Raw genomic sequence first — 17527 nt, 5'->3', positions numbered from 1 at the left:
AAGGAATGAGTTGCAGTGAAAGACAAGGCATCAAAAAGAAACATTTTAAGCCTAATTTTAAAATCAGAGAAACTGTCTGTGTCTTAATTCCAAACTGGAAGCTGGTTCCATAAAAGACGACCCTGCTAGCTAAAAGCTTAATTTCCTGTTCTACTTTTCAAAACTCTGGGAAATACAAGTTGGCCTGCAGTCTAAGAGCTCTATATGGATAATATGGTACTAGGACAAGGCCTGATTGTTCAAGATTTTATATGTAAGGAGAAAGACTTTGAATTCATTTCTGAATTTAACAGGGAGTCACTTAGGACAAGGTAATATGCAAATCTATTTTCTAGTTCCTGTTGGACTCTCACTGCACAGATCTGGATCAACTGTAGACTATTCAAGGACCTGATAATAATGAATTTAAATTGTCTAGCCTAGGAGTAACATAGGCATGAAATAACTTTTCAGCATATGTGTGTTGTTTTTCTCCACTGGGCTTTCTTGTCAGTAATCTTGATGGTAGTCCATGCCTGCCTACTGTGAAAATGATTTTATTTTTAAGTTTAATCCTCTGTGTTTTCTTCATTTTATAGAGATTAAGGTCAACCTCCTCAGGTAAATTCCCTAAAGCCTTTTGATACTTTGACAGGATCCTTGAGCTAGCCACTATTTCTAGAATTTCTGGATAATACCTCCCACCCACTCCATGACGTGCTGGCTAGTCACAGGAGCATCTTCAGTGAGAGACTGAGATTACTCAAATGCACCACTGAACGACACAGGAAATCATTCCTCCCTGTACAACTCCTCCATCTAATGAACAGTACACAGTGCAATAGTTACACCCTTTTGCACATCCTATACATTATACAGCTTAGAGTAAAATGTCAATCATATATATTTAACCTCTGTAATATTATGGATATTTATAATTGAGCTATTTGTATATATTAGAGCCATTTCTTACATTTTGTAAATGCTGTAATTTATTGTATTATTTGATTAATTCAGTCTGTTACTGTTACTGTCTTGACACAATTTCCTCAGGTATTATTAAAGTATATCCACAATTGGTAGATCTCTAGTTAGAGGAAGAAGAGTGGAGAAGAAAAAGGGTGTTGTGTACCTGCCAAGTATAGGCAATTAAAAACTAGAGTTGCTCAGGAAAGTGTTCCTACATTGGTAGTCATACTCAAGATATCCATTCAAATAAGTTGTAGGTAGAACTGTGAAATAGAGCAACAGTAGATGAACAGTATCAAAGAAACTGCTTTGTTACTATTGTCTGTTTACAGAAATCTTTAGCTCGCACCTCTTTCAAGTGACACCATGCATGTAGCAACATATACTGTAACAGGTACAGCTGAAAAAAACATGCAGGCTATAAGACTCAACAATTGCATAAGGACATGGATTTCCTCTCTCTTAGAGGTAGTGAAGGTGGCCAAGTTTAAAAACCTAGGGTCAAACATCCAAAGTAATGGACAAGGCAAAGAGAGATTAATGCATATGAAAACGTAGTGCATGAAGTATAAGAGTGATTTGTGACTGAAGTATCAAGAGCGAAATGTGAGATTTACCCAATGGTTGTGAGGCTTCTTATGATTTGCTATGAAGTATGGTTTAAAGATGCTGAAACTGACAAAAAGACAGGAGGCAGCGCTGAAACTGTTAAGATTTTCATTGGGAGTGACCATGGTGAACGGGATTAGAAATGGGACTGATTTTTTTTTTTTTTTTTTTTATTATGAACAACAAAGTCCTTCTGCTAAATTGGCTTTATTGATTTTTCAAAGTTAAACACTGAATGTCAGAAAGGTTTTGCAGTAGTTGGTTTTCCAAACTGTTGGACCTACATTTATTATCTAATATTTTTCTGGTAAGAAGATAGTGTATTCCACAGGGTAGGAAAGTTTCCTTATGACTAGATGGTTACATACTGACTGGAAAAATAGAACAAGCAAGCAGCTGCCACTAAAACATGCTGTTACTTTTTAACCCAGCTAAGTAGCTGTATGGGGTAGCAGTGGTTTAACAGAAAACTCTCATGTGGACTCTTGAATTCATTTATATGGTTAATTCAATTCAGTCTTATTTATACAGTTCCAAAGCACAACAGTTGCATCAAGGTGCTTTATATTTTAAGGTAAACCCTACAATAATACTGTAACAAACCCACAGCAGACCCGGGTGCATGTTCATGCTTCCAAGCATCTCTTTATTACAACTCAAGGTTGCTGTTCACGACACACACACATAGAACTGCAGCTCTCCCGCTGCCAGCTCATCTTTACCGCACAACCCACCAACACAGGACCCATTACAATATTTAAGTTGGCGGGGCATGATTGCGGATGCCGTGCAGGTGCGTCCGCCTTCCCTGCACGGCACCGCAAGCCACGCCCCGCCACATACCCCCATCGCCCGACTGAGGCCGGGGAGCCATCCGGCCAAACCTACCTACTCCCCTCCTCCTGCGAGTGGGAGAGAGAGACTGTAGGCGTCCCCAGCTCCAGGTCCGGCAACGGGGGGGTGATTCAGGTGTTCGCCCGTGGCTCCAGCGGCGCTGGCGAAGCTGGTCTGGAGGTCGGCCGCGTGGCAGGTGGTCATGGCGCACAGGTGGCTGGGCCGACGTATGATCAATTGGCGCGCCTGCCTCTGGTGGAGATGAGGCCGGTCTGGCCAGCATGCCGCCCTCAGAATCGGCGGGGCAGGCGCACGGCTTGCCCTCCGGCCAAGCAGGCTCCCCTGGCACGGGGACCTCGGGCTCCTCCTCCTCCGCCGCGTCCGGCTGGAGCAACCCCTCACGCGGCACCTCCTCCACCGCCACTCCCGGCTGGAGCAGCTCCTCCACCTCCGTCAGGTGCGGATCCTCGTGCGCCTCCTCCAAAAGCAGGCACGAACCCCCGCGCAGCTCCACCTCTTTCTCCTCCTCCTCACGCGGCAGGCACGGACCCTCGCGCTCCGCCTCCTCCTCCAGCGACGGTTTGGCAGGTTCCCCCCGTACTCTCTGCACGCTAACCGCCGGCTCGGGCTGAGCAGGTGGGTGAGCTGTTGGTGGACCCAGTGGTTGCTCTGTGGCCCTTGTCCGAGGAGCAGGAACAGGCGCAGGCCCCGGTCGGGTACAAGCCGCTCCCACCCGAGGAGTGGGGATAGGTGCAGTGGCAGGCTGCGTCCTGGCTGGTCGCAACCTGGGGGCCGGCACAGGCGCTGAAACGTTCCGGACGTCGGCAACTCCGATGCAATCAAGGGATTCCGGTGGGGGTGGCAGCGATGTCGGCCAGGACTGGATCTGAGCCGCGAGACTCGCGATCCTCTGCGTGCGGCGCTCAACCAGGTCCTCCAGCTCTTTCTGCCGGCGCCGCAACACTGCCGCCTGCTCCTGCTGTGTGGCTACCATGTCGGCCACCATTTGGGTCAGCTCCTTCCCAGACTGGCCCAGTCGCAGGTCTGCTGTGTCCCCTTCCTGGGTTTCGGCACCACTGTAACAAACCCACAGCAGACCCGGGTGCATGTTCATGCTTCCAAGCATCTCTTTATTACAACTCAAGGTTGCTGTTCACGACACACACATAGAACTGCAGCTCTCCCGCTGCCAGCTCATCTTTACCGCACAACCCACCAACACAGGACCCATTACAATATTTAAGTCGGTGGGGCATGATTGCGGATGCCGTGCAGGTGCGTCCGCCTTCCCTGCACGGCACCGCAAGCCACGCCCTGCCACAAATACATACAGAGAAAAACCCAACAATTATATGACCCCCTATGAGCAAGCACTTTGACCACAGTGGGAAGGAAAAACTTCCTTTTAACAGGAAGAAACCTCCGGCAGAACCAAGCTCAGGGAGGGCCGGTTATCTGCCACGATTGGTTGGGGTGAGTAAAGGAAGATGGGACAAAAGACATGCTTTGGAAGAGAGCCAGAGATAAATAACAACTATTAATCAGTAATTCAGTCTGAGGTATGACAAAATGCCAAAACTTCACAGTTTTTCTGATCTGTGGTTTCTTGATTTGCACTACGATTCATACTATTTTTTCTCACAGCTTGCACTAAAATAACAATGCATGATTCTGTGTATCACAGCATGTCATGTAAAGGGTGTTGAATATTCTCCTCTCCTCCAGCTATCACTGTCAATTTGCCCTTGACCAAGCAAGTGAACTCTTCAATGAGCCACTGATGCTGTGGCAGATCCCATGTGTGAATTCTGCATGAATGCGAACTAAGTGCAGTGAAAGTTGTTGTGCTGTGGGAAATATGAAACTACTCTCAGATGGCTTTCTTTTGGATACAGATATACCAGAACGTGGTCTTTTGGCATATACCTCTTTGAAGAAGTCATCATTTTCATAAATATTGATTTTATGCCAGAGAATAAATTACCATTATATATTTTTAGCAAACTGGTACTGAAGCTTGATAGTAAAGCTTGCTTTTGCAAAGTATTAGTATGAAATAAATACATATGAAATCTAAGAAAAAAACACCCTGAACCCTTGGTCCCTACAGCAAGGGAAACTGGTGGCTTTTTTATTCTGTGAGGGGCACAGGCAGAAAACACAACTAAATAAAAAGCTATTTAAAAAAATCTTTTTTTTTCTCCTGTGTATGAGCTAGGTATTTACAAAATTTCAAAAAAATAATGAAAAAAATGAACAGCCTGAGATGCCAAATGCACACTTTTACAACACTAGACAATTCATCCACTATCTCCACAGGAATACCTTCCTGTAAATACAATGTATCTCGCTTTTAACAACATTTATAAGGAATAAACTACAAGAAAAGAGTGGAGAAAATTTATTTTTGGACCAGATGTTCGTGCTGTCCAGCCTCATCTTAAATGTCCAATTTAGGCTCTAAAAATATTCATCAATTCCTCAGTTGGAAATAATTGTCCACTAACACTTTTTCCTTCTGCATCTTTCTGACTGTTTTGTCACTGTTGTGGATTCATCTTCGATCAGTGTCATTGCTGTTATTGCTGGTATGTACCATTGGCAGAAGATTTACTGTGTCTCCCAGCACAGTCTCAAGAGCATGGACTAGGAGACGTGCAGTTTTTCTAGGAAACATGTACAAAGCCATAGAAGGCCCTTAACCTATCAGCAGCAGCAATATGTGCTCCTTTCAGCAAAGAGGAACAGGATGACCACTGTGAGTGCTCTACAAAATGATCTCTGAGAAGCAAGTAGTCTTAATGTCTCTGATCAAACAATCAGGCGCCATGCAGGTGGTTCGAGGACCCAACATTATCTGCAGGTCCCTGTGCTCACTATATATGTAAAAAAATTCCTCTCTCACCCTTTGCGGGACAGTTTTTATCCTCCAAGCTCAGGTTCACTACCAAATGCCTGGAGCTTGAGGGTCCTGCAGAGTATCTTTGCTGTTCCTAGGACTGCACTTTTCTCAACAAAGAGAGTGGCTGTTGTTCCTGGTATCTGCTAGAGCCATTGGCTTTGGAGGTCACTGCATTTGTGTGTGTGTGTGTGTCTGTGTCTGTGTCTGTATTCCATTTGCTTGGAATATTTAACATTTCATAATTGCACAAATTCTGAACATGATTCCCAAAGAGGAGGGGGAAGGGGATCAATCTCAAGCGAATCAATTAATTACAGCCAGTGGTTTCAACCACTTATTTGTCTAATGTGGTATGACATTCTTCCCAGATGACTCCTAGTCATTTTTATCCATATTAATGAGCACCATCAGCTGGCCGACTGAGACAAATTCCCTCCTTCCTTCCTTGTCTTCAGACAGTGAAATCTGGTTGTAATAATAAATCAAGGCCACTTATCAATTTCCCTGTGTCTAAGTCAGAAACATACAGTAAAAACTGTATGCATTAAAGTGGGACACTGCAGGGACCCTCCATGTTCCAAGATAGGTGCTTCACGTCTACTCAAATGAATGTTCTACCTTAAAACATATTAAAAAAAAGACCAGTTTTATTGCATTGGTCAATATATTTTTTTTACAAACGGGAGTTATTTTCAGGCATTGACATGCATGTTACTGAGATGTGTGTATGATCTGTGACGAGATCTGTGACATTTCACATCACATCTTCTTATAAGCTAAGGCTGAAAGTTAAGTCTCATTTAACAGCCATATTTACTGCATTCTGTTGGTAATTGATGAATGTAGCTGCTCGATTTGTGCTGAAGTTGTTCCAATAGTATTAGTTAAGTCTTATCACTATACTGCCCTGAGCATTTTGAAGGCAAAAGAAAAATATTATGTCAGCCCCATACTTGATTCTAAGTATAGCTGAGCTGCACTATCCTAGAAGCAGCATTAGCCAGGGAACAGAATCAATGGGAGGCACATTTCCCTGGCATATTCCTCCATTAGGGGTATCTGTTTTGGTAGAGGGCCGACGGCTGAGATCCAGGATTCAAGGAGAGATGGGAGAGTTAGAAATGATTTGCCAGGTCATGAGAGGCCAATACTTTGTTGGGACAGATGGTCAGAGATGTCTCAATGAGGGAGGAGAGATCTTGAGTGGAATGAACTAAGGATATAATACTGGAGTTTCCAAGAGCTACATTAAGTAACAGTTCATCAGCTTATATGGCATTACTTCAGGTAAATGTCCAATGATGAAAATCCTATTCCGTTGTGCTCGAGGCTACAACAAATAACAATCACCTCTATTGGGGAATAACTGTAAAGTGAAAAGTTATTTTGGTTTTGGTTTTACATTTTGGTTTCTACTTGAGCGGTAACTCTGAGGTGCCTCTGACTGCTCTGGCCGAAAAGTTTCTAGAGGTGCAAAAAGCAGATTCTCAAAATGCAAACCCTGTGCCCTCTTATATTAACAGGCAAAGAGTGTGCTGACACCACATACGCAAGCTTTCTAATTTGACTTCTCTTGCCTCTAGAGAGGATGTCCTACTTTTTTAGCATTCAATTCCTAAAACAGAAAATATACAGCAAAAGGACAAGTAACATCCCTCTTTCTGCTACAGTAATTAAGCAAAGTCATTAATAAATATATGAATAACTTATGCTTATATGCATACCGAGAAAATTTCTAAATCAAATTCTTGTCTTAAAACCATAAAGAGGTTAAAACTGGAGAGAATCACATTTTACTCATTATTTTTGCAAATATATGCAACTTGGTGTTCTAAAGTCTAACCACGTCTGTCTTCTTTAGAGATTGTCATTTTATACTGTATTCCTGTGTAATATATTCTTTGTGTTCACACAGCACACATGTAAGCAGACAGGCAGACATGGAGATTTCATAAGTACATTTTAGTTCTCCTTGAAAACTGACAGTAAATATAAAAAACAAAACTCTCAATGATGATATTTTGATTTCAAAGAGATTTTAAATGAAAGAAAATTCATGCACAAACAGATAATAGTGGTAAATGCAATCTATGTAATGCAAATAATCAGTGATGAGATTCAGAAACAGATTAGGTTTAATATTCTCATAACATTTTTCTATAACATTTTTTATAATCAGTGAGAGTACTATAGTTACCTTGTCTATATGCATTGCAAATCTTACCAGTATTGCTATTTAAATTTCAAGGCCACTTTTTCTTCATAAAAACCTGCTTTTGTGATTTGAAAAACAGCAAATAGATCATCTTCAAAAATTCCAACATTTGGAATTTTGGAAAAGCGACAAGAAGTGGAGGTAACTGAACTTTCTTAGAGTAATAAGACATTCAGGTAAATTGTGCCACTGGACTTAAACCTGATGATGTAGGAATTTTCACACACAAAAAAAAATACTTTTATGCACCGAACTTTCATACATAAATGTATACATCATATTATATTACTTTTCCTCAATGCTTTCTTCAATTGATGAGTAAGAGAGATGTGCTACAAGCGATATGGAAAAGGTAGGTAGGAGAGTGAAAGTAGTAGAGCGTAAATTGCCTGGCAGAATGTGGCATGAATGGAAGGTCCTCCTGATGAGTATTAATGACATCAGAAAAGTGCACCCAAACATGCACAAGGTGGGGACAGCAAAGACAGGCTGTAATGGATGTGGCTGGCTCTCACTAGGGGAGAATCTAGTTGGACTGCAGCACGGCACATAGGTTTCTGGGTATTAAAAATTAATGACTATCTCAGTGATTTACGACAACACAGGATGCTGAAACTCAACTCAACCTTCCTCAAGATGGATGCCTAGGTAGTGATAAAGGAAGACCAATGCAAGCCTGGTGGACTACTGGTGAGTGGGACATCGGAACTTGACCCTCAATATCTGCAATATCCAGAGGTTTTCACCTTGATGACATGATCTACATGACATTTACCCCATTAAGTGTTGAGAATGGTAAAAAGACTAGAATTAAAGATCACTAATTAATATATCTGGATTTAGAAGATAATTTACTGACACACAATGCATTTTCTGTCCATATGTGTCTGAATCCATATAGGTCAAACTTAACACTTGTTCCACTGAATGAAAGAAAACAAGATGGCTGAAGAGAGAGCTTAGTATCTCCATGCTTGTTAGCCTACCCTTAGGCTTTCCATTTTCATACGTCCTTGTCCGCTCATATTCCTGATACCAGTTTTAGCTGTGACTACCTTCCTAATAGTGTACTCATAGTGCAGTACAGTGTTTTAAGTAAACGTCTGTGAACTTCTGAACATTAAATAAGAAGTTGACAGAGAAGCAGGAGGTAGTTAAATGATATTTACAATCATGAGCTATGAGTTGCTGACCTAAAAAACCCCACTGTAGGACTGCAAAGAGGTCTAGGTAGCATGAATCATAAATATTTTTTTTCTATTTATTTCTTATGAAAAATGGCGCAACCTTTAAGTAATTCTACACAATTAAGCCACTATGTCTTTTTTCCTAGATGGAGCCAGAGTCATGACTGATTGAAGCCTACACATATATAATGTAGTTTCACAGGGCCATGGATACTTATTCAGTCAAGTTCCTTTGCTTTGAATAATGTATGGGGCTCATTTATGCAGGAAAAGAATAGGAAGTTTAGCATTCCAGTGTTTCTTGCCTCAAATGTTTCTCCAGGCCGATGATTTCCATTGGTGATTCAATGGTTTTGTCTTGGGAATAAGTAAAAACCTGCCAGAATACATGATATTTTCTACTGAATAACAGAGAATCCTATGGCCACAATTACAAATACACCTTTTACTAGAAATCAACCATTCATTCTGCGTGCATTAAATTCCCAGCCCAGTAAGTATGCATTTTAAGTACTGTGCAAACATATAATAACATGAAGACTGCTCAATATACTGGAGTTTTTTTGGTCAGTTCTACATGTCTTGATGTCTTTGTTTAGCAGTAAAAACGCTTTAAGATAGTCAAATGTCTCCACTTCCACCTTGGATGACGAGGATAACAAGTAAATATGAGTAGCTTTCTCAATCTCATACAACTGCAGTGATCACTGCAAAACAAATGTATAATATCCATGTCCAGTATGTGTTTTGCAAGCATATAACTGCAGTAAACAAAATATACTATGACGCAACATCATTGTATAGTCATATCTATGGCAGAAAATGAATCAAATAAGTATTAGAGCTATGACTAGTTTTAATTATTGAAGAATCTCTCAGCTATTGGTACATTAGTTACCCCTTAGTCATCTTTGAGTCTATATTCTTTAGTCTATGGAATAATATTATGGATGTCCTGTATTATCCAACCTAAAAGACTTCAAGATATTAAATTTTTATTTCTAAAACACAAAACAGCACCAGCAAAAACCTCTTTGGATACCAGAAAATGCAAACTCATTAACGGATTAATCAACTAAATACTTGACCTTTAAAAATTATAATGATTTTCCATTTAATTTAATCCCAGATTTCCTGTTCATTTGTCAGTACATAAAGTTCTTAGGCTACGTGTTAGAGATTTCCATCTGAAAAAGCATACCCAAATTCAGTCAATAGTTTCACAACAGTGAGGTCAACACAAATAACATTAAGCTCTATTGACAAGGGACTGAAACAAAAACCATGTGAAAAAGTAAATATATCTGTATTTATATAGAACTAATTAACATGTATTTTAAGAAGTTTCTGCAATAGTGTCTAAAACTGAACAATTGGAACGTTATATTTTCTATTACAACAGTTCTTTATACCTTATGTACCAATGGAAGGACAAGTTATTTAACCCAACTACTGCTTTTGTAGCAATACCCAATAAGACAGCCTGATGTCAGACATAACAATGTCTCACTGTAGACATATATAGTGAGTCGATGGTGATCACCCAACCTGACTTGGCACAAAAGACAATTCAAATTACATCTTCTTAAAAAAGGTTGTGCCAGTTCCCAAGTTGCACTTTTGTTCAGACAGTCCTGCCATTATACCATTCAGCTCTCCACACTCGACTATACAATGCTAAAATAGAGAATGTGCCAAGGGTCAGCCACACAGTGTTTTAGCCATCTCTGCTGCTAATCCATCGAGCTGGGAGAAGGGCCACAGCGAGCCATATTCCAAATGGTCTGTCAGTGAAATACTCAGTGGCAGTGAAGGAAAGCAGAAGCTCCCAGCCGATATTTTCAGAGGTTTCTGAAGCAGAACAACAATGACTTCATGTTTAGCCCTCATTGATAATGAGACTTAAGCCAGAGCAGAGCTCTCCTCAAGGATAATGGTTAGATCCAAAACAGGATTTACCACCTACCCCTCAAACAGATTCCAGTACGACCTCCAATCAGTGTCTCATAAAATATCAGCTGGAAGACTGCATCCCAAAGCCACTGCCGTGAATATCAACAGTGACTTGCAGAATACAGAGGAAATAAAGGCATGAATGATGCAGACTGTTTGTGGTTATCAAACAGGGTAGGTCCATCCTGCGTGACCCATTCATTTCCACTGTATTCTCATCACTGCCAGTGCAAACAGAGATGAGAAAGAATAACCTTTACATATGGACAACTCCCATATCATTGAAGTGATTTGATTTGGGTAGCTGAATATAAACCAAAGAATACACCACAGTGTCTTGATGCATGCTCAATCATCCAGGTAAGTAGTACATCCCAAAAGTTCATTCTGTTCATCTGGATGTAGCGTTTTCAGTGGGATCGTTTTTTTTGGGGGGTTTCCCACTGAAAACGCTACATCCAGAAGAACAGAATGAACTTTTGGGAATACACCAAAGAGCAACATCTCATGTAGAGTTAAAGATACAAACAAAATGAATCTACCAAATGGCCGCAAGACACTCTAACGTTAAATAAACAACCAGCAATAACTCAGATGTTAGCCAAATTCTGTTGTCCTTGGGTTTTCACTAGTTCAGGATAGCGTAAACCACATGCACGTCTTGCCCTACCAGTGGAGCTCGTCACTTGCAGGTGAAAATAATTGAATGGTGACACCTTGTGCCACAGAGGTGTCTTTTAACTACCAAATATAACTTGAGAAACACTTGATAAGAATTGTAGCTTAGGATGAGTGCTGTGGATAAAAATCATGTGTTCCTCACATTTATTACAAAAACTCTCACTTTAAAGTATTTTGAATTCTTTATTGTTTTTTACTTTCAGTAATTATTTACATGAAACAACAGCTGGCATGGTGATATGTAAGCATGCTATGTATTACAAACTGCTCAGTTCACTAGCCATGGCATTTCAAGTGGGCATTAGCAAGTCAAGTTAGGTGCTTTACCCTGAAGGTAGTATGACTAAGCCGTCTGTGCATGTCTTTATAGAGCAGGTAAATTGTAAATTATATTCATTTATATAGAACCTTTCTAATCTTACTGCTAACTCAACATATTTTACAATTATGCTTTAAAGTATACGGTACATTCATGCAGTGCAACCTCCAAACCAGCACCATGAACCTAAAAAGCATAAACACATGCAGGGATGGGTTGTTAATTGTAAAAAAATATTGTTAGTACACTATTTTACTCTCCATTCAGTGTCCACTGAGCCACTGGCAGTGCAATATAGTGCTCTCTGGCTCCAGAACTGGTAATATTGTTGCAAATTTTTCACAGTACTACTCCCTAGTATCTCCATCACAATATGCAGCACAACCACTTATCTTGGTACTTAATGACTGCCACAAGTCATGGCTAAACAAGTGGAAGCAGACAGAGTGCTGTGAAAAATTATTTTCTCCCTTGGTGATTTATTTCCATTTATATTTTGAGAATGTGTTTTTTTCTTTGCAAATAACACATAAAATGTGAATTTTCCCCAAATCATGTTTTTTTGTTTTGCTTTGTTTATTAAACAAGGAGTTTTAAATGATCATTTCATTTATTAAGAGAAAAAAGGAAACTCAAGATCAGTTGAAAACCAACCACCTTTCAGTGTGGAAAGGGTTACAAAGGCGTTTTAAAGCTTGGGGAATCCAGTAATCTTTACTGAGTCATTATCCACAAATAAAGAAAACCATCAAGAGTGGAGAACTTTCCCAGGAGTGGCCAGCCTAACAAAATGACTCCAACAGCACATTGACAACTCATTCAGGAAGTCACAAAAGAACTGAGGACTGCAAGCCTCACTTGCCTGAGTTTAGCTCAGTATTCAGATTTAACAAAAAGGAAACTGTGTTATTTTTTGTCAGGAGTGGTTTTTGTGTGGAACTCTCTCATGTATACCATTTTTACCCAAAGACTCATCTCACATTTGCCAAAAAAATACACATCTTCAAGATCTCCAAAGGGGTAAATATTCTGTGCAGTGACAAGACAAAAGTTTTTGGTTTTTGGAAAAGTTCTGTCCAATTTCTAAAAAGAGTATAATTCTAACAATCAAATATGGTGGTGGTAGTGTGATGCTCTAGGACTGTTTTGCTGCTTTAGGACCTAGCCACCTTGTTATAGTTGATGGAGTCATGAATTCTGCTCTCTACCAGAAATTCCAGAAAAAAATGTCTGGGCCCTGGTTTTTGCCCTGAAGCTCAAGTCCACTTGGATTATGCAATTGGACAATGATCTGAAACACACCCGCAAGACCACTTCTGACTGGCTTAAAAGAGATGGCTTTAGATGGTCTAGACTTAAATCCACTTTAGATGATCTGGCATAACCTTACACAGGCCATGCATGCTCAAAACCCTCCAATGTGCCTCAATTGAAAACAATTCTCCAAAGAAGAGTTGGCCAAATTGATACGAAAGACTCATTGTTGTAGCACAACTAGTTATTAGGTTTGGGGGACAATTACTTTTTTGCATAGGCTGAGGTAAGTTTGGGTGAAATCATCATTTTAAAACTGCATGTCTAATATTAAAATTTGTTTGGTAATCTGAAACAATGTAAGGGTGACAAATTTACAAAAAATCAAAACAAAAAGAGAAATCAGAATAGGGGGCAAATACCTTTGGACAGCACGGTATTTATTATTCAAAAAGAAAAGAGAAATGCTTGTGCAAAAATGCTGGAATTACCAGCAGCTGCACATTCTACCTTAAAGACAGTCATACCTGTATAATATACACATACTGGCTTTAAACTGATTTGTTTCTCTAACATGTGCAACCCAGGGATTTTTTTTTTTGTGGTGATCTGTGTATTTGTGGAAAAAAGTAATATTGCTTCTAAAGCTGAATGATGCTAATTATTCTGCTGCTCACATCTTCTGAAGTTCCCGCTGGCAGTGGCTTTCTTTATGTCAGAATGATACTGCTTTGTGTAGCCCTTGACTGTCTTAATATTAAAGCTTAGTGGAAGCAAAATAACCTTTGAGGAATTCTTCCACCTACAGCTCGGAAGCAGCAATCGTTCATTTAAAACATATTGCCAGAATCACATTAATGCTATACTTTCCCTGGAATAAAAGCTTTTCACCCTTGACAACCTGCTGCTGTGACTTGGCTCACATCACTATATTTGATTCCTAATGTGAGATAGAATTTCTTGTTGTAGGACATCTTTATATTGATAACCTGAAATAATTTACTGTCAGGAAAATGCAACAAATGAGATCATGGCTGCCTTCCAAGCAATAGTACATTTCCCCAAATATGCAGTTTCTCAGTGCTATAATTTATTTGCAAATATGTGTTATCAGAATATAATAGTAGCAGTGTTCTAATCTTATTAAATGACTGCTTAATAAATACACAGACAGTGTTGCCATGCATGTCAAATGAAACAATCAAATCAGAGGTCAGCTCCACACCTGCCCTTATCCTCTGCCTCCAGTCCAAAACTTGCTGCCCCAGGTCCACCTCTCTAAGTCCAAATCTCAACACCTGCTGTCCTTCCAAGCTTCTGCATCTTTGCCATTTGGTTGATGAGGCTCATCACAGGCAAGGCAGAGGAGGCTCACAGCATCAGCCTTGCAGGGTGCTCTAGGCATGTAGCTGTCAAATGCGGACATGGACAATGCCATCGTATAGCAGCTCCACAGGCCTTATTCCCACCCACAGAAGCCAGAAAGGCGGAGGAGAATTATTTCTGTGTTGCTTTCATCATCATCCAGTGCCCCCTGCTTGGGGGAAAGCTCAAAGCAATGCATGTGGATGGCATGGTTTCCTACATTATGGACTGACTAGCTCACTGACAGCTCATCTTGCTCAAGGGCAGTGTATTGGATACACTGTGGCGCAGCACAGGGTTACTCTATTGTCAGCTTTTGCTTCACTTTCTAAACCGCTCTTTTAAAGATTGAACTCAGGGTCATGGCAGTGCAACAAGTTCTTTGATGACTTCTCTGCTGTGGGGTGTACATGTTAGGATAGGAAAAGGAGAATATTAAGGAGCCAAAAAAACCCTAACATCTGCTACAGTCACAACCTTTTACAGCTCGACATCAGCATGACAAAGGAGCTAGTGGATTTCAGCCAGTCACCATTCAGTGTGAGAAGTGTGAAATGGCTGGTTTTAGTTAATCCAACAGGCTACTTAACAAGTTCTATTAATCAGTAAAGGGCAGTGGACATTTATACGGGCTAGAAATGATTAAAGATAACCAGAATAGTGAGGCTGTGTAGAACAGGGGAGAAAAGATGAAGACTAGGAAGAGCTCCATCTTGGACTACACAGGGGTGCAACCAGTGTATGGCACATGATGACCTTCCACATACTATAGTGTCCAAAAGACATTACAATAATTTTAATCCAAGTACCTCATGTCAGGCAGCCTAGAGTCATTTGAACTCTACTGCCCTACTCTGACAACCAAAGGTACTGAGCCACAACATATAAACATAAGAATTTGTTTATATAATGTTTAACAATTTGTTTACATAATCACATAGCCACAGAAGTCTGTGTCTATTGAGTTGCTTGTGAATTATACTTACATCTGCAGCAGAAACATTTTTCTTCATATGTTTCCTTCTTCACATTTACAGATTACATTATTTTCATGTGCTTACTGTCACAAACTTTCAGCATTTGATTTTCTGTATTGATTACAATTTCATCCTCATTCAAACTAAATTTAAAAATATCTCATTTCCAGATACAGGTAGGCAAAAAGTTAAAAGTACAAAAGTTAAAAGTACTGTGTAAACTTTGTAAATCCCAGAAGAAATGATGTAAATTAAGTCAATGACAAGTCAATGTGACAACCATAGTATATAATTTGCAATATTTTCATCCTCATCAAACCACTCATAATTCCATACAAAAAGCATGAAGACTCCCTTATAATTATGGAATTGACCACCCCTATTAACATAGAAATGTTTCATCACAGTCTGATAAAGATGAGCTCTTAAAGCTTGTAGGTAGTGGTTCTCCAGCGATGTGGCGTGCTTCACAGGTAAGTAAAAGAGCCATTGCAGTTGAAACATGAATGACTTGCTTGCTTTTATTTATCTTTTCAGTTCAGACCAATTTAGGCAGAGATAATGAGATTCTAAATTGTCTACTTAAGTATGATTCACAAGTGACTCTCACATAAGAAAAGGGACCATATTAATTATTTTTAATTGTCAACAAAGTGTGAAAGTTAGAAAACTACTGACCCAAACAATGTCAGAAAACAAAGCTACTGGATTAATGTGTTTCTCCACATTTGTCACCAGTCTATCACATCTAATACATACATACATATCATTTATTTTTTATATATTGGTGTGTATTTATGTATGTATTTATGTGGGTAGGCAGATGTACAGTACCATATCTGTCATTCTTTCACAGGGATTCTGAATTTCTAACACCACACCTGCTTTTTTCTGAAACAAAACAAACAGCAAGCCAGCAACACTCAAATAAAATAATCTCACAGTGAAGAGTGGGGGATGAGAAAAAATAAAATATCATAAAATGCAATGCTGACACATAGTTAAATCATATACTGGAGTTCTATAATAGAACACACGTTCAAATATACAAGTGTTAAATGTGATAAGAACACTGTTAACCACTCAAAGTTCTTAAAAGATGAAAACAACACATAGTTTTTCACAAAGAGAATGGATGAAATGAAAATAAGTCATAATTGCATTTGTATTTGTATCACATGCGCAAATCAATAGTAGGCTACGTAACCCCTCCTAATTTTCAATGTGAGTACCTCAGCTCTGTGCATCCTCAACAAGACATTAACCAGTCAGATCAATAACATTCAAGGGCAATCAGCAGAAGGGGCTAAACACCCAGTTAGGCATGCTATAACTTATCTTGCACCTATAAAGCAAACGAGCACTAGTGCGTTCTTATATAGGTTATGATGACCTTTAGTAACTCCTGTAGTACCGGGCTTGATTAGCTGTTTGGACCAAGACATAGACGCTATAAAGACGGAATCAGTTCCCGTGCTGCACAAGACGAAATCATATTAGTGATGTGACAATGAAAGATAGTCCGAGACTTACTTTAAGACGGCGCTGTCTCCCTGTCTGACGGTGATGTTGTCCTTTAATACAGAATCCCCGCTTCTAGCTGGAACTCCTGCAGGTACAAGGAATAACAATTTCAGTCCGATGACGACAAGGCATTTCCCAGACACCGCCAGATAACCACAAATTCCCATGTTTTTATATCACTGCGCAACTTCCAGGAGAACTTGAACGTCTGATATTCCCCTTTGCGTCTTGAGCTAGGGACCGCAAAATTCCACTCCACAAACAAGACGCAGTATAGCCTGCTGGAACTGCGCTCGACCTGCTTTTGCTTCAAACGAAAAGCCTCGTTATGAAATCCCGTAACCGTGTCTTTGCGTCCGCCAGCCGCTCTAGGAAAATGACTTCGGAGGAGAGAAAAGCACCGTGTTTCTCAAAGAAATGCGCACCGTCTCCTCAGGTTCGAACTGTAATCGCCGTGAAATGGATGCTCTTGCACAGATGCATCAAGACTCCCTATATATTTTTTCCTGCTCTCCCTCGGTGTTTTCTTTCCTTGGTGCTGCACGGGGGACAATATTTAAAGCTGCAAATACTCAAACAAAAGGCTGAATTCGCTCTAATATCTTCTGTCTTGTTTAGCTCCTGAAGTACTCTCTCTCTCTCTCCCTCTCTCTCTCTCCCCCCCCCCCTCTCTCTAATCGCCAGGTAGCATCACTTGCATGTATTATGTGGAGCATATGGTCTGCAGCCTGCAGGGCTCGCATATTCATACAGTTAATG

At 40.2% G+C, this 17527-nt stretch overlaps 1 protein-coding gene across 1 annotated transcript in view; it reads right to left on the bottom strand.

Moving 5' to 3' along the window:
- opcml (opioid binding protein/cell adhesion molecule-like) overlaps positions 1-17311 on the bottom strand; it is a 221210-nt gene extending 203899 nt beyond the window's left edge. The window contains exon 1 of the mRNA XM_031740840.2: positions 16778-17311. Coding sequence (XP_031596700.1) covers positions 16778-16935 — 158 coding nt within the window. The 5' untranslated portion in view covers positions 16936-17311. The remainder of the gene's footprint in view (positions 1-16777) is intronic.
- Between the last annotated feature and the right edge of the window lie 216 nt (positions 17312-17527).

Source organism: Oreochromis aureus, linkage group 10 (assembly GCF_013358895.1).
Source record: "Oreochromis aureus strain Israel breed Guangdong linkage group 10, ZZ_aureus, whole genome shotgun sequence".
Classification (NCBI taxonomy): domain Eukaryota; kingdom Metazoa; phylum Chordata; class Actinopteri; order Cichliformes; family Cichlidae; genus Oreochromis; species Oreochromis aureus.
The sequence above is the reverse complement of the archived record's forward strand: the minus strand, read 5'-3'. Positions and strand labels throughout refer to the sequence as shown.